Here is an 18,335-nt window from a genome sequence, read left to right as displayed (position 1 = left end):
CCGGCACAACGCAGAGATCCAATTATGGATCAGTAAATGCTGTGATTGTTTTTTCCTCCATTATCCCCTTTCTGACCTCGGACGGGATAGTACGTCCGAGGTCAGAAGCCCCGCTTTGATGCAGGGCTCCGGCGGTGAGCCCGCATCAAAGCCGTGACATGTCAGCTGTTTTGAACAGCTGACATGTGCCCGCAATAGTGGTGGGTGAAATCGCGATTCACCCGCCGCTATTAACTAGTTAAATGCCGCTGTCAAACGCTGACAGCGGCATTTAACTGGCGCTTCCGGCCAGAAATGAGCGCATCGCCGACCCTCGTCACATGATCGGGGCTCAGCGATGCGTCTGCATAGTAACCATAGAGGTCCTTGAGACCTCTTTGGTTGTTGATGCTGGATTTCTATGAGCTCCACCCTGTGGTCGGCGCTCATAGCAATGCAGGAATTCAGTTACATAGGAGCGATCTGATGATCGCTCCCATGTAGCTGAGCCGATCGAGTTGTGCCAGCTTCTAGCCTCCCATGGAGGCTATTGAAGCATGGCAAAAGTAAAAAAAAAGTTAAAAAAATGTGAAAAAAATAAAAAAATATATAAAAGTTTAAATCACCCCCTTTCGCCCCATTCAAAATAAAACAATAAAAAAAAAATCAAACCTACACATATTTGGTATCGCCGCGTTCAGAATCGCCCGATCTATGAATAAAAAAAAGAATTAACCTGATCGCTAAATGGCGTAGCGAGAAAAAAATTTGAAACGCCAGAATTACGTTTTTTTGGTCACCGTGACATTGCATTAAAATGCAATAACGGGCGATCAAAAGAACGAATCTGCACCAAAATGGTATCATAAAAACGGCAGCTCGGTGTGCAAAAAATAGGCCTTCAGCCGACCCCAGATCACGAAAAATGGAGACGCTATGGGTATCGGAAAATGGCGCTTTTTTTTTTTTTTTTAGCAAAGTTTGGAATTTTGTTTTCACCACTTAGATAAAAGATAACCTAAACATGTTAGGTGTCTATGAACTCGTAATGACCTGGAGAATCATAATGGCAGGTTGGTTTTAGCATGCAGTGAACCTAGTAAAAAAGCCGAACAAAAAACAAGTGTGGGATTGCATTTTTTTTGCAATTTCACCGCACTTGGAATTTTTTTCCCGTTTTCTAGTACACGACATGCTAAAACCAATGATGTCGTTCAAAAGTACAACTCGTTTCACAAAAAATAAGCCCTCACATGGCCAAATTGACGGAAAAATAAAAAAGTTATGGCTCTGGGAAGGAGGGGGGACGTAAAACGAGAACGCAAAAACGGAAAAGGGCAAGGTCGTGAAGGGGTTAAACCCATCAAACATGTAATAAAAATGTACCGCTGGGGCCGTGTTCACACATAGAATGAATGCTGCGGTTTTTTTCTTCTCCTTTTTTCTGCAGGTGTCCGCACCACATGACGCTATAACACTCTTCTCTGATTACTGTGTGTTTGCTGCGCTTTTATGCATTTTCCGCCTTATTTGAAGTGTTCACAGCTGCACCGAAAATACATCAAATAAGGGGGAAAAGGCCTAAAAAATGCAGCAAAAATCAGAGGTTGTTAGTCCACAGTTTGGTGCAGAAAAAAAAGGCAGCATTTACGCTAAGTGTGAACACGGCCTGGATGTTTGGCGAAATGGCACAAAAAAAACGACAACTCTTCTCAACAAGCCGCGATGGGGGCGGAAGAATAAAAACAGTTGGTTTTTGGAAGAAGCAGTGGGGAAAATGCAAGCGTAAAAAAAAAGTCTGTGGAGGTAAAGGGTTAATGGGAGGGGCATATAGCACCGGCGTCTCCCTGACGTCACTTATACCAGGTTGTCCCCCGCTAATTAGTGCGCACATGACGCCATCGTCCGCAGCGCGCCGCACTGACCGCTGCCGCAGGTTTTGTGTGAGGTAACTACCAGGGAGCAAGTGAGGACACTGGGGCTCTCGCTGCAGAACGCCTACCAGCCCAATCAGCGTCTGACCGGCTGACGTCATCATGACGTCCTCCTATTGGCTACACTATGGCTGACGCAGTTCGGCCCAGCCTCCCGTCTTGTTCCCTTGGATACGTTCGTGTGCGATACGCATGCGCTCAAGTCAGCATTCTCATTGGTCCAAAATTGTACTTTTGATCCGCCCATCCTCTTGTTCCCCTGGATACGGCCGTGTGCTAGCGCGACTGCGCAGAGAAGTTTGTTGTGCTAAGGGGCGGAGCTCGAAGCAGCGCAGGTCCGGATACAAGCGGTTCTACCCTCCGCCTCCTTTCTTCACCGGTTGCAGCAGAGATCGCCGTCCTACCGGCCCGCCGGCGCCTCCTGTGAGCGGTAGGTCCCACTGTGGGCTAGTAATGAGCCGGGGTGAGGCTTGTACCGGGTACTGGTCCTGGATTAGTGGTATAGGCAGATACAAGCCGGTGTGAGACTCCCGAGCATATGTTACACCCGGAGCGGCCGTGTCTGCCGATTCTGTGTGCGGGGCTTCCAGAACTTTCTTCTACAGCTTGTGTTATACCCTCATGTCCTATTGGGCACATGAAGGGTTAAAGGTGTCTGCTGGAAAGATCCTGCTGGGAACTGACCCGGAGGGATGGGTGGATGGATGGATGGATGGATGGATGGGCTGGCGGTGATGGAGGGATTCACGTTACTGGCTGGTACCGGACGGACAGGTGGGTGGGCTGGCAGCAAGAAGGCAGCGGACGGACAGGTGGGCTGGCAGTAAGAAGGCAGCGGACGGACAGGTGGGCTAGCAGCGGATGGAGGGGTGGGCGGACAGGTGGGCTAGCAGCGGATGGAGGGGTGGGCGAACAGGTGGGCTAGCAGCGGATGGAGGGGTGGGCGGACAGGTGGGCTAGCAGCAGATGGAGGGGTGGGTGGACAGGTGGGCTAGCAGCGGATGGAGGGGTGGGCGGACAGGTGGGCTAGCAGCAGATGGAGGGGTGGGCGGACAGGTGGGCTAGCAGCAGATGGAGGGGTGGGCGAACAGGTGGGCTAGCAGCAGATGGAGGGGTGGGCGGACTGGCAGCGGACGGATAAGCAGGATGGCAACGGGTGGGCAGGCAGCGGACGGGTGGGCTGTTAGTGGGCAGACAGGGCTAGCAGCGGATGGAGGGGTGGGCGGACGGACAAGCAGGCTGGCAGCGGGTGGGCTGCAGCAGGTAGATGGACGGCAACAGACGGGCTGGTAACAAATGGACAGGCGGACTGGCAGTGGATGGACAAGCAGGCTGGCTAGCAGCAGATGGAGGGGTGGGCGGACTGGCAGCGGATGGATAAGCAGGATGGCAACGGGTGGGCAGGCAGCGGACGGGTGGGCTGTTAGTGGGCAGACAGGGCTAGCAGCGGATGGAGGGGTGGGCGGACGGACAAGCAGGCTGGCAGCGGGTGGGCTGCAGCAGGTAGATGGACGGCAACAGACGGGCTGGTAACAAATGGACAGGCGGACTGGCAGTGGATGGACAAGCAGGCTGGCAGCAGGTGGATGGACGGCCACAGACTGGCTGGCAGTAAACGGACAGGTGGGCTGTCGTTGCTGGCGCCAGATGAACGTACTGACGTTATCCACAATATCCCGGCTGTAATATCTGCCAATTTTCGGTGAGTATTTGCTGCAGGGATCGTCTCTGATGATCTGCGGTGGTCGTGATCCTTTCCAGCCGGTGGCCATTTAGTAGAGGTGGTGCACCCGATCCATCAGTCATGTCAGTAATCGGTGGCCGCTGGACGGGAGCCCTGAGAACGGCCCCTTACCTGACTGTATCAGTGACTTTCGATAATCTGGGTCGGGCATAGTGCCGCATGGGCGTCACACCGCAGAGCTGTCACTCAGGCTAATCAAAAGAAGGGCCGCTGATGCCGGGAGGTAAGAGGCCGTTCTCAGGGCTCCTGTCCGACAGCCGCAGATCACTGACTGGGCCGAGTCCTGGTAGTCGATTCTCACCGAATCTCGTAGTTAGAGAAATGTGTGACGGTGCTCCGGCCCATCTGTGGATGTCAGCTTATATGTGAATAGTGAAAACCGCGGTAATCTAAGTGAAGCATTAGGGCGTATCTGTCCCCTTCATGCCCAAGTTGTGGCCATGCCCCATCCCACCTCCGTTCCTACACGCATTTTTGTGACTAAGGCTACATTCACATTTGCGTTGTGCGCCGCAGCGTCGGCGACGCAACGCACAATGTAAATGTGAACGCATGCACAACGTAGCGTTTTGTGACGCATGCGTCCTGTTTTTGCTTGATTTTGGACGCACGAAAAATGCAACTTGCTGCGTCCTGTGCGACGCATGCGTCACAAAACGCAAATGCAACGCATGTCCATGCTCCCCATGTTAAATATAGGGGTGCATGACGCATGCGGCGACGCAGCGGAGCCCGACGCTGCGTCGCACAACGCTAATGTGAACGTAGCCTAAGTCGCCTGAAGTCTCTGAAGTTTTCTGCAACTTTGTGTTACATAAAAAATGTTGCGACTTTTTGGATTGTTTTACACCAGTTTAAACACTGATGAATCGGGGTCTCATTATAAGACAGAACATCTAGCAATAAGCGATTATGAGGTGATAAAACTCAATAATGAGATAAATAAGCCGTTATATACAGGTCCTTCTCAAAAAATTAGCATATAGTGTTAAATTTCATTATTTACCATAATGTAATGATTACAATTAAACTTTCATATATTATAGATTCATTATCCACCAACTGAAATTTGTCAGGTCTTTTATTGTTTTAATACTGATGATTTTGGCCTACAACTCCTGATAACCCAAAAAACCTGTCTCAATAAATTAGCATATTTCAACCGTCCAATCAAATAAAAGTGTTTTTTAATAACAAACTTTATGGAGATGAAGATTTCATTTTTCAGCACGACCTGGCACCTGCTCACAGTGCCAAAACCACTGGTAAATGGTTTACTGACCATGGTATTACTGTGCTCAATTGGCCTGCCAACTCTCCTGACCTGAACCCCATAGAGAATCTGTGGGATATTGTGAAGAGAAAGTTGAGAGACGCAAGACCCAACACTCTGGATGAGCTTAAGGCCGCTATTGAAGCATCCTGGGCCTCCATAACATCTCAGCAGTGTCACAGGCTGATTGCCTCCATGCCACGCCGCATTGAAGCAGTCATTTCTGCCAAAGGATTCCCGACCAAGTATTGAGTGCATAACTGAACATTATTATTTGATGGTTTTTTTGTTATTAAAAAACACTTTTATTTGATTGGACGGTTGAAATATGCTAATTTATTGAGACAGGTTTTTTGGGTTTTCAGGAGTTGTATGCCAAAATCATCAGTATTAAAACAATAAAAGACCTGACAAATTTCAGTTGGTGGATAATGAATCTATAATATATGAAAGTTTAATTGTAATCATTACATTATGGTAAATAATGAAATTTAACACTATATGCTAATTTTTTGAGAAGGACCTGTAGATCTTATATCTCATCATTGATTGTTATAACTCCGAAATAAGAGATTATAAGGTTGGTCTGATCTCTCATTAGTGAATGCTAGTTTATAATTTTGTGACATTTATAACATTCAGTATTAAGATAGAAAATATCACTTACAAGGGTTGTCCACTGCTCACAGCCCTTTTTAGTTCCTCGACCACCAATGAGCCAGTGCTGATATCGCTGGAATAGCGCCCTCCAATGGTGAAGGTAGCAGCTACCATTACACAGGGTTTGTCATCTATATTAAGAAACCGTATATAACGCTTAGGCTACGTTCACATTTGCGTTGTGCGCCGCAGCGCACAACGCAAACAAAAACGCAGCAAAACGCATGCACAACGCTGCGTTTTGCGCCGCATGCGTCGTTTTTTTCATTGAATTTGGACGCAGCAAAAATGCAACTTGCTGCGTCCTCTGCGCCCCGACGCGGGCGCCGCAGCGACGCATGCGGCGCAAAACGCAAGTGCGCCGCATGTCCATGCGCCCCCATGTTAAATATAGGGGCGCATGACGCATGCGGCGCCGCTGCGGCGCCCGACGCTGCGGCGCTGGCCGCAAATGTGAACGTAGCCTTAGTCATGAGATGACCTGACTTTCTCATCTGTCGTAATATTTTAGATTTTATACTTGTCTGATAAGATAGAACTACTAAGACAGAACACTCAGTAATGAGTTTAATGTAACTATTAAAAAATATATAGCCCACATCTTTTAATATTTAATGTAATCGAAACATTGTTATTTGCTACATTGTAACAATCATGCGGAAAAGGTTAAACATTCTGCTCTTGGGGAGGGTTCAGCTCTTCCGCCCTCTGACTCACACTTTCCTCTGTAGTGAAGCGGCTGTATTTGTTGTATTTTCACCAATTCATCCAAATACGCCTGATAACGCCATAGACCGTGATCTGTGCCCACCGCTCCCAAATAATCACTTCCTGCCTGGTGGAAGGCTTTTGGATCTGCTATGTAACTGCCCCGGATCCCATCTCTCGCTGCTGTTACATAAGCCATGGAGTTGTGTAACTTCACAGCATGTAACAATGTTTTCTATTTTGTAACTTTGTTTACAAAACCTTTTTTGTTCTTTAAACAGTGTGATACATTGTAACAATATCTTACTGGCCAGCAAGGTATAGCGGAAAGGTGATGGGAAGAAGGGCGGCCATGGGATTGTATGTATGGATGATGGGATAAGCAGTGATGTCATACAGGATCAACTTCCCCTATAAAAAAAATAAAATAAGTAGGCGCTGAGCTATGGCATGCTATTACTCCACTAGCACCAACCTCCCTGTGATACCTTATCTTTAGATACGCCATCAATGTGTGCCATCATATACTCTACTGACCCAATTGATCGGCAGAACAATGGGGCTTCCGAAAAGCATCAGTGCCAGGTACTGCGGCTCATTCCAAGCTCAGGTACAGTGGCATGTATAGAAACACAGCAATGGCTTCCTTATCCTCCGATCACACTGAGATGACTAACCTGTCATTTTATGGACAACCCCTTTTTAACTTATGCCAAAAAATAGCAACCCCCCATTTTCATTCCTCATCATTGTCAAGGATCATTGTTGCCCATTTGTTTAATGGGGTCATCTATGTTCAGAAAACTTTTGTCTTCTGGCTGTTTTGTTGTGAAAAAAAACTATATCAAACCGCACCTTACTTTCCCTTCTGAGGTCCATCGCGGTTTCCGGGTGCTGCTCCAGTGGTTATGTAAAGGCTGCAGCGGGGGTGCTATGTTGACGGCGCTGCAGCCAATCACTGACGCCGCAGCAGTGCCGATGTAGACTGTACAAACCACTGAGCTCAATGGTTGGCTGTAGAGTCGGTAAGCCAAATCTCTGAGTCAGACTCCTCAATTTCCATGACACCGACTGTGACTCCCTCATACCACCAAAATGGTCTCCGACTCCACGACTCCGACTCCACAGCCCTGGTTGGCTGCAGTGCTGTCGACGTGAAGTCACCACCGCTACCAAAAGGAGCGACAAAGACAACTGGATGCTGGGAGAGTAAGTAACGTGTGGTTTGTTTTCTTTTTTTTTTTTTTTTTTTAAACAGACAAAATTTTTCTGAATTTGAACAAACCCTTTAGGCTATGTGCACATGATGCGGATTTAGTGCGGATCCGCAGCGGATTTTTCCACGCAGAAACGCTGCAGATCCGCACTGTGATTTACAGTACAATGTAAATCAATAGGGGAAAAAAAGCTGTGCGGAAAAATCAGTGCCGAAACGCTGCGGATTTAAAAGAAGTGCATGTCACTACTTTTGTGCGGATCTGCAGCGTTTCTGCACCCCTCCATTATGGAAATCCGCAGTGGTAAAAAACGCAGAAAATCCGCGGCAAATCTGCACCTGCGGTTTCTGCCAGGAGATGCAGATTTTGTGCAGAAAATTCTGCACCCCATTCCGCAACGTGTGCACATAGCCTTACATCCAGAAACTGAACAGCCGAGTGTCTGATAGCATTGTATCTACCAGTAACAGGAGCTCTGGTAGTTTGCTTCAGTGTATCAGTTGTATGTAAAATGCTGCTCACGTTGCAGACTAGTAAGGCGCTTTTCACATTGCCAGTTGTCCATTACAAACGGAGCAAAGATGCATAATGGAAATCGGTGTTTTCATTTTTGAACACCTCCATCATTTGAGGGAAAAAAAATTTGTAAAGAAAATCACATTTATTTTTTATTTTTTCCACCCATCTGTAACAACGGATCCGCTTTTATTAGAGGAGTCTTTGAATGAGCATCAACAGTGTTCTGGGCAGGGCTGTGGAGTCAATAAGCCAAACCTCCGACTCCTCAATTTCCCCGACTCCCCAGCACTGATCGCTACTGAGCATGTGCATAAAGTGCAGCACAGATTCATCTCGTGTAAAAGCCCAGATCCTTACATCAGGAGCAGAACAGATATTTATAGGACATTTCATAACTTTCCCAAATGATTTACAGCGGATCCTGCACTGTATTACTGTGTCCAACTTATTATATAATTTAGGAGTCAGTCCATTTTATACCATCTCCACCAAAGTGGATTCTGACTCCATGACTCCACAGCCCCGGTTCTAGCCTACACTGTGCTAAAAAGACAGATCCATTAACTGATGAACATGATTTAAAAAAAAATAAAAAAATTCTTGAGGGTGGGGTGATTTGAGGTGTTGACCCTACCAAAAGGTGTGTGGACTATATTGTGTGATCCAACTGAAAAACTGATAAAATCTGGGAAGTAGCCAAATGGAAAACATTTAAAAGGAACCTGCCCCTCTTTTTAATATGGTGGTGCTGCTTATAATCCATGCGTCTTATTGCCTACTGGGGGTGGGGGCTGCGGTGAAGCGGGGCCCCAGGGTCGCTGCTGGAGAAGGCAAGAGTGGGGCGTTGCTGCAGGCTGGGATGAGGGGGTGTGCAGATGTCTTGTGCTGCGGTGTGGGGGGCTCCAGTTTCCTTCTGTGCGGTGGTTCCAGGAATATGGTCGCCGGGAGGCAGCGCATGCGCAGATGGAGATCTTGGCATCAAGATTTCAGGAGATGAGATTTCAGCGCTGAGATCTCATCTCTCGAGATCTTGGTCCCGAGATTTCCATCTGCGCATGCGCTGCCTCCCGGCGACCATTTTCCTGGAACCACCGCACAGAAGGAAACCATGGAACTGCCGGGGAACTCTGGCCTTTCACGAAATGTTGGCACTAGTCATTGACATGCTTTACCACAATTGAGTGGAACCATTATCGTATTTTGATATTTTCTTATGCTAATGATTTCATCGAGACTTGGGCGTGCGGTGCCTGGAAGGAATTCTTGACTTCTTGACTCTTGTCCTCATTGTAATACTACCCCCCCCCCAATGTACATCAGTTTTGTCCCTGGAATCCTGCGCCCTGCTCTCCCTCAGAAATCCATTCCTCATCCTCCCCACTATGTGCGCTGCATTCAGGGATCTTCTGCGCCTGCGATTTCCGCTCGAATGACCTCCGGCGTGCGCGCAAATAAGGTGCTCTCCCCACTTCCTTCCTGCATAGTCATCGCTAGGAATCATGTGTACATAACGAGAACTGACATACATGGGAGGGGGGGGTAGTATTAGGCTGGGATCACACACAGCGAGATACGGCCGAGTCTCGCAGGTTAAAACCAAGCTCTATCACCGGCACTCCAGAGCGGAGCGTGCGGCCGCACGGTAATATATGGAGCTGCCCGCTCCGCTCCGGAGTGCCGGTGCCAGAGCTTGGTTTTAACCTGCGAGACTCGGCCGTATCTCGCTGTAGTGTGACTCCGGCCTTACAATGAGGATAGGAGGCAGGGATTTCTTCCAGCACCACAATCCCAGGAGCCTGGAAGGAATCATTAGCATACAGAAAGAATGTAACATTCCTCAGAAACGACCATTAATGTGAGGCATACAGGTAGGACTAGTGTAAAATTTCTATTACCTGTATGCCCATAATAGGTCATATACGTCCTGGGGGCGACACATTCCCTTTAATGACGCATCTGTCCCTATTGCAACCAGGAGGTGCTGTTCTGGAACTTTTCTTTTTTTTATGCTCTAAAAATTGAAATAACTGGACTTGAGAACACAAATTAATTCGCCTAGGTAATGTAGCAAACCTTCACCTTCATCTGCAAGAATTGGGTCTGTACAAGCTTTCACCGCCGGATGTAATAAGAATGTCTCCCTCCATTGAATGTGATGATCACAGATCATGTAAGAATTGCAGTTTGGTAGAACGTTTTATGAATACAACTTTAAATGAGACCATAAATTCCTTGGCCGTGTGAGTGTCACCTTGTATAATGTCCATAGTCAGGGAAGTGTAGGATCTTCTGGTTTCCCATACCAGGGAGCTTCCGTTCTGGTAGTTGGCCATGTTGGGCAGCTGATTCCTACATGTGCCACCCATGGGCTCAGCAGCTGTCACCATTTGTGACTCCTCTGCAGAAGATACGTGACGGGGCCTGATCTGGCCTTTCCGGTTCGAGCAGTTATTCTCATAACACCGTTGCTTTCCTGACTGATTAGAACACTTTTTTTTTTTTTTTTTTCCATAGTTCTACCCAAATTTGTATTGTTGCTCTTTTATTTTATGTAATTTTTCCTTTATTTTGATATATTTATGCCACTGACTGAAGTATAATGGTGACCTGAATGCATATTTAAATGGGTTGTCCTGGATTTATGTCTTCATGAGGATACGTAAAGTCATCGGTATCAGGTGGGGTGCCAGGTCACCACCACTCTATGTGATATGTATTGATTTGCCTTAGGCTGAGTCATCAATCTCAGATCAATGGGGGTCTCCAGCCCGACAATGGGACCCCGACAATAGCAGCTGAGCTGCAGTACAGGAGAACGGCCACTACAGTGTATGGAGCTGTTCTGGCATTGTTCACTGGCTGACGCACAGATGATCAGTGGGAGTACCTGGTATGGGACCCTCACAAATCTGACATATGCCGAGGACCTAGCCTTAGGATAGTTGATCAATAAGTCCTGGACCACCTGTGTACACCAGCCTGCACATCTCTACAGCCAAGTGGCTAACGCACCAGAAGTGTTCTGCAGGTAGTGAGCTCGAGGTGCCCATGGTCCTTTGATGGCAGTCGGCCTACATCTGTCTTTCCCAACTACCCCACACACATCCAGTTTTCAGTATGGAGGGCGAAGTAAGCGACAGACATTGCAGGTGGCGGCCCATCTCCTGAATCATCATTGTAATTTATCAGTCCTTGTTTCTGCTGATATAATCTTTCTGGAGTCCCCCAAGGGGACTTTTTATTTGGCCCCTCTCCTATATAAGACTATAGCATCCCACAGATTCTTTTTAAAGCAGATCCTGTACCTGTCAATAGATAAATCCTGTATCCCATACTCCCCGGCAGATCCCACCTGCCTCCAGTATTTGCGTGGAGATCATGAGGTCTTTGTCCCCCTTCATTTACTCACCAGTTCACAGGGCGACTTGGCACTTCATCTGGCCGTACGCACTAGGCAGCTGTCAGACAAACACTAGTTTAGCCAATAACGATCCCTCCAGACTCCGCCATACTCATTTCCTGTGTTCTCTGAGGGATCTGCTGCCAGACTCCTGGTAACGGCTTATCTACCCGCTGAACAAAAGGATCGGGCAGCTTTGTAGTAACCGCCTGATCCGTTATCACCTAATCTGTCAGCCATTTGTAACCTGTTTGGGGGCCCAGTAGGCTAGCCCTACAGATTAGATCCTTTTTTCAATCATTGGCAATCTAAAGGCTAATGTTCATGTGTTCCAGATCGGGGCCGTGGAAAGCTGCCGCCAATCACCGGAGGCAGCTCACTTCTAAATGCCCGATCCATCTCCTCCCCAATATCGGCCTTCAGGGGACAGTCAGGAGGCCATAAACCTCAGATGCTAGGCCGGTCCCACCACAGTGTATGGCCAGCGGCAGGCAGTCTCCTGTGTGTTGTCCATGCGGCCATGGCCTGTAAATAGCGTGTTGTATGTGTGCTGCGGCCTGGAAGCGAGCAGGTGCTGTGGCGCTATCGTGTAGTCCTGTCTCTGGGCACCTGCTGTGCTGCCGGCAGTTCTCATGGAAGTAACGTGTCTAACATTGCAGATATGGCTCGAGGACATCAGAAGATCCAGTCCCAACAGAAGAACGCCAAGAAGCAAGCCGAGCAGAAGAAGAAACAAGGACACGACCAGAAAGCTGCCGCTAAAGCCGCCCTAGTGTTCACCTGCTCCGTCTGTCGGGTAATGCTGCGCTGTTGTCTAGGACGGCCATATTGTGCCATTAGATGACTGTGCGGCTGCAGGAATGTGAGATCTGGTCGGACGGACCGCCGCTTATCTTGTGTGCAGGATATCTGCTCTCTGTACCGGTCATCACGTCCTGCTGTCACCGACCAGATGTTCACACTGACGTAATGCTCGGCCCTATCTGATGGATTCCCTTCACGGGCCGTACACTGCCTCGCCCAGTAGGGCTGTAAAGGGGTTGTGCAATGCTTCTAGTTTCCACATGTCGGAATAAGAGCTGTAGCGACTTGCCAGGCGGTTATTGTACCTTAATCAGAACAGCACCCTGGAGGGCGTCCATTAGTTTCCTTGGCCGTTGTCTTGTCCGGCAAACTGCAGCACCTGAGCTGGTAAAGAGGCGATGCACAACCCCTTTAAAAAGTTTTATTTTAGTCTGCAGATAGTGGTGCTGGTAGTGTGAACAGTGTGTAAGAAATGAATCTGCTCGGGACTGACTTTTTAGGGGCTATTTCTAAACTTGTTGCCGCCTAGCCAAAGGACCCTCCTATCTTTAGGCGTCTTCAACATCATAGACTTGAATAGAGGGAAAGACCGAATGTGCGACCAAAACGACCATCCAGCTCCTCTTCTTTGCTATTGAGCTTGTAAGCGCTGCTCTGAAGCTGTCCAGATGCTGCATCCAGCCCCCTCCAGTGCCCCTTGGGGGGAGTAGTGAGCTCCTGAAGACTGATCTTGAGAAAACCCCCTTATTAGCTGGCCATAGATTGGTTCAGTATACGGCTAGCTCCCCACTCCTCCGGACACGTGAGCATGGGGGAGAGAGATGAGTGTACACTGCTTTGGTAGTGGCTTTTCTCTCCTAGGGGGTGGAAAAGATCAGTCTGCGGACTCTATCCTCTCACCTGTTGTGTATGGAGGCCTCCTGACTCCCCACCAGCTGCACGACTGTGACTTTCGTCTAGTGTGAATGGTGGCTTTGAGGTTACCACACCAGGGATTCTTCTGGCCCGTGGCTTGGTAGTCGGTACAGAGCTATTCCCGCCTCCTGAATGAGTCCTGATGATCTATGGTATAGCCGTGTGCCAGGGCTCTCACCTGCAGACGAGGCTGCCATACCTGGACCGTCACAGAACAATATAGGGGCCTTTGTAGTTCAGTAGGTCCTCATAATGCACAATTCCTCCTGCTTTGGAGGTAGATGTGGGCCCGTGGTATGGCCGCCCTGTCTTATCCTGCCATGGTGCCGTAGCCGCAGGGTTGTATATGGCTCTGAGCATCGGATGTTTCATTGCTGCTGACGATATTTGGTATCTGCAGCAAGAAGTGACCAGCACGTACTGACCTCCGAGCCGGTCATGGCAGGTGAGATAAGCGGCGCCCACGGTTATAGGGTGAGGGGTAAATGCATATTGGATACTGTAGCTGGAGCACACTTCCCATAATGAATGAAGAGAGGCAGCCAGTGTGGACTGACAGCCCAGGGCATGCTGGGAGTTGTAGTGTACAGCAGCTGGCTTGATCTTGCATGGATGAAATCCAGATGATTATTAGATCCCTGTGTAGATCGCCTCTTAGACCGTGCGGTGACAGTGTGGGGTAACATGGACACATTATATCGGGATGGCGCTTTACGTTCTCATATTCAGATTGTTATTCCTTCCTTGACAGACACAAATGCCAGATCCCAAAACCTTCAAGCAGCACTTTGAGAGTAAACATCCGAAGGTTCCCCTCCCCCCGGAGCTGGTTGGCGTTGAAGCCTAGAGTGTAAGGTAAGCTCGCCGTGCCCATATAATGCCACCGACCGATGAGACTTCACCTACTTGTCACTACCATCACCTCCGCTACATGTTCAGAGAAGAAACCTGCAGAGATAATAACCTCTGCGTGTTAAGTTATAAGGGCGAAGTCTGGGCTGATGGTGGAAGGTGGCGTCTGATAACCGCATGTCACGGGGCTTATTGGGACATATGGATGTGATAATGGGACAATGGAGGGGCGCTAACGAGCAGCAACTGTCCCACCGGGAAAGGGCCTGCTGACTGCAGGATCAACCGATCACCAAAATAGCTCCCATGTTTAACCCCTTCCCTACATAGGATGTAATAGTACGCCCTACATCTGGTTTCCATGCATGGAGCAGGTTCAGGAGCTGAACCTCTACCATACCTGGCAGGTACCGGCTGTGTTATACATCTGCCTATAACAGCAGTGACCAGAGCAAACTAATTGCTGTTTAACCATTGCAATGCTGCTGTAAAAGCTTTGTGAGCAGACTGGCTGCTGAAGTCCAGCCTTGAGCCACCTCGGAGGTCGAGCCTCTGGCTGCCACCTCGGAGGTCGAGCCTCTGGCTGCCACCTCGGAGGTCGAGCCTCTGGCTGCCACCTCGGAGGTCGAGCCTCTGGCTGCCACCTCGGAGGTCGAGCCTCTGGCTGCCACCTCGGAGGTCGAGCCTCTGGCTGCCACCTCGGAGGTCGAGCCGTAATACAGTTGTATTGCAGTTTATAGAACAATTGACCACAGCTTCAAGTACCCTAAGGAAATATAACCTATAAAATTAAATAACTCCTACAGTAAAACGCCATAAAGGGAAATGAATCAAAATGCCAGAATTTCTGTTTTGCATTTGCTACATTTCCTTAAATAAATATAGTAAACCTGTACCCCAAAGTATCAGTAAGGCTAGTGCTGCAATTCTCAGTCATCATGCCCGACCAAAAATGTCTGCCTGACTATTTTAGAGCTGTGGCTTTTCTATTTAATACAAAAAAAAGCCAAATTCCAGACAAGTGAGACACACGCGCCTTGCATTGAAGCTTATGGCACGTGAGGCGCGTTCGACTTGTAACCAGTGACATTTTTGGAAATCCATGCTACTGTGTCACAGGTAGCAATGACTGTGATTCCAGTTTCACGCAAGTCTTGACCTAAAAACTACATCTTGCCTTGCAAAAAAAAAAAAAAAAAAGTCCTCCCATAGATCCATCAATGGAATAATTAAAGTTGGGTATTGCCATAATCTTATTGTATGTGTCCACGTTCAGGATTGCATCAGGATTTGGTCGGGATTTTTCATCAGTATTTGTAAGCCAAAACCAGGAGTGGGTGATAAATACAGAAATGGAGCATATGTTTCTATTATACTTTTCCTCTAATTGTTCCACTCCGGCTTATAAATACTGATGTAAAATCCTGACCAAATCCTGATGCAATCCTGAACGTGGACACATACCCTCACTCGTCAGATCATTGAACACCATGAAAACAACCCCCCCCCCCCCCTAAAATATAATGAAGCATTAGGGAGGGCATAATCTGCTCCCATAGAGCTGACGGAGACAGTAAAGTACAGCGCTGTCTCCATAGACATTGAATCAAGTCATAGGTTGCTTGCTTGAATGAGATCAGGCTTCAGGACCCTATTATTAGGGTGGGGGCCCAACGGTTGGGCGCCCTGTGATCGGGCAAATATTACTCATTCCTTTTCACCATGTTTAGGAATTCTTTCTCGTTTAGATCGGTCTAATCCCCTTTAGGAAGGGAAGCGCGGATCTGATTGCAGCTTGGTGTGGATCTAGTGGTGGGTCGGTCTTGGGTGACTGGGAATATACACAGCCAGGACTTCGATGGTCTCCATCTGCTTCTATTGAACTTCTAAGCATGTAGAAGTAGAATACAGTGGGGCAAAAAAGTATTTATTTAGTCAGTCAGCAATAGTGCAAGTTCCACCACTTAAAAAGATGAGAGGCGTCTGTAATTTACATCATAGGTAGACCTCAACTATGGGAGACAAACTGAGAAAAAAAAAATCCAGAAAATCACGTCTGTTTTTTTAATCATTTTATTTGCATATTATGGTGGAAAATAAGTATTTGGTCAGAAACAAAATTTCATCTCAATACTTTGTAATATATCCTTTGTTGGCAATGACAGAGGTCAAACGTTTTCTGTAAGTCTTCACAAGGTTGCCACACACTGTTGTTGGTATGTTGGCCCATTCCTCCATGCAGATCTCCTCTAGAGCAGTGATGTTTTTGGCTTTTCGCTTGGCAACACGAACTTTCAACTCCCTCCAAAGGTTTTCTATAGGGTTGAGATCTGGAGACTGGCTAGGCCACTCCAGGACCTTGAAATGCTTCTTACGAAGCCACTGCTTCGTTGCCCTGGCGGTGTGCTTTGGATCATTGTCATGTTGAAAGACCCAGCCACGTTTCATCTTCAATGCCCTTGCTGATGGAAGGAGGTTTGCACTCAAAATCTCACAATACATGGCCCCATTCATTCTTTCATGTACCCGGATCAGTCGTCCTGGCCCCTTTGCAGAGAAACAGCCCCAAAGCATGATGTTTCCACCACCATGCTTTACAGTAGGTATGGTGTTTGATGGATGCAACTCAGTATTCTTTTTCCTCCAAACACGACAAGTTGTGTTTCTACCAAACCGTTCCAGTTTGGTTTCATCAGACCATAGGACATTCTCCCAAAACTCCTCTGGATCAACCAAATGCTCTCTAGCAAACTTCAGACGGGCCCGGACATGTACTGGCTTAAGCAGTGGGACACGTCTGGCACTGCAGGATCTGAGTCCATGGTGGCGTAGTGTGTTACTTATGGTAGGCCTTGTTACATTGGTCCCAGCTCTCTGCAGTTCATTCACTAGGTCCCCCCGCGTGGTTCTGGGATTTTTGCTCACCGTTCTTGTGATCATTCTGACCCCACGGGGTGGGATTTTGCGTGGAGCCCCAGATCGAGGGAGATTATCAGTGGTCTTGAATGTCTTCCATTTTCTAATTATTGCTCCCACTGTTGATTTCTTCACTCCAAGCTGGTTGGCTATTGCAGATTCAGTCTTCCCAGCCTGGTGCAGGGCTACAATTTTGTTTCTGGTGTCCTTTGACAGCTCTTTGGTCTTCACCATAGTGGAGTTTGGAGTCAGACTGTTTGAGGGTGTGCACAGGTGTCTTTTTATACTGATAACAAGTTTAAACAGGTGCCATTACTACAGGTAATGAGTGGAGGAAAGAGGAGACTCTTAAAGAAGAAGTTACAGGTCTGTGAGAGCCAGAAATCTTGATTGTTTGTTTCTGACCAAATACTTATTTTCCACCAGAATATGCAAATAAAATGATAAAAAAACAGACAATGTGATTTTCTGGATTTTGTTTTCTCAGTTTGTCTCCCATAGTTGAGGTCTACCTATGATGTAAATTACAGACGCCTCTCATCTTTTTAAGTGGTGGAACTTGCACTATTGCTGACTGACTAAATACTTTTTTGCCCCACTGTATGTGCATTGTACAGCTGGCTGTGTGCATAAATTACTATTAATGATTGCCTAGCAGTCTTAGCGTCACATCGTAGGGGCTGTAGTTTTTAGACTGGGCGTTGGGTCTTGGAAATTTTAGGACTCTAATTTTTTTTTTATTTTTCTCACTTTTTTCTATAGGGCACTCCTTCACTGTATCGACTGTTCTCGGGTGGTGTATCTGAAAGGGGCTGTAGAAACCACCACATTTTTATGCCGTTCCCTTCACAGGGGTCTGTACAGCGACCTCCAAATGTACAGTTATTTACTAATTTGTAAATCTCAAAGTTGGGCAATTCTCAAATTTTTACAGTTGTAATTATATTGATTTGATGTCCATAATGTGTATAATTTTGTTCAATAAAGTAGTACCTTGATTTTACAAGTGTCTGTTCAGTGTCAACCATCACAGAGCCAATCCTGCTGCAGATAAGGTTCTCCATGGGATTGAGATCTTCGGGGGTCCTGGCCATGGACCCAAAATTTCAATGTTTTGTTCACTGAGCCACTCTTACCTTTTGATATTTTGTTAATCACTAAATTGCTCCTGGGTCATTATGAGAATTTTGCTCTTGCAAGCTGTTTAGATCCCATTCTTTATTAATGGTGTTCTTCAAAATTGTGAGTGAGGCCCCTCCATGGATGAGAAGCCCCCGCACATGAATGGTCTCATGACACAGGAATTATGGGAGTGCTCAGAGGACTGGGGGAAGAGGGGAGTTTATTTTCTCTGATGAAGACCCCTTCTGATGAGTGCTATCATGAGTCCAGGGTGAATTATAGAAGTCTTAAA

The 18,335-nt window shown here is 47.5% G+C and overlaps 1 protein-coding gene across 1 annotated transcript; it reads left to right on the top strand.

Moving 5' to 3' along the window:
* Window positions 1–2,178: 2,178 nt before the first annotated feature.
* ZNF706 (zinc finger protein 706) lies at window positions 2,179–17,927 on the top strand. Its single transcript, XM_077270978.1, has 4 exons — window positions 2,179–2,343; window positions 12,094–12,230; window positions 13,905–14,008; window positions 17,684–17,927. The coding sequence occupies exons 2-3, from the start codon at window positions 12,096–12,098 to the stop codon at window positions 13,998–14,000; spliced, it is 231 nt and encodes a 76-aa protein (XP_077127093.1). The 5' UTR covers window positions 2,179–2,343; window positions 12,094–12,095; the 3' UTR covers window positions 14,001–14,008; window positions 17,684–17,927.
* The last annotated feature ends 408 nt before the right edge of the window (window positions 17,928–18,335 follow it).

This window comes from Ranitomeya variabilis, chromosome 6, assembly GCF_051348905.1.
Source record: "Ranitomeya variabilis isolate aRanVar5 chromosome 6, aRanVar5.hap1, whole genome shotgun sequence".
Taxonomy (NCBI): domain Eukaryota; kingdom Metazoa; phylum Chordata; class Amphibia; order Anura; family Dendrobatidae; genus Ranitomeya; species Ranitomeya variabilis.
Note: the sequence above shows the minus strand (reverse complement) of the source record. Positions and strands in the feature narration are given on the sequence as shown.

Coding starts and splice junctions, on each gene's coding strand:
- ZNF706 (XM_077270978.1), top strand. CDS start 12,096: ATGGCTCGAGGACATCAGAAGATCCAGTCCCAACAGAAGAACGCCAAG. Junction 12,231..13,904: donor TCACCTGCTCCGTCTGTCGG/GTAATGCTGCGC, acceptor CTTCCTTGACAG/ACACAAATGCCAGATCCCAA.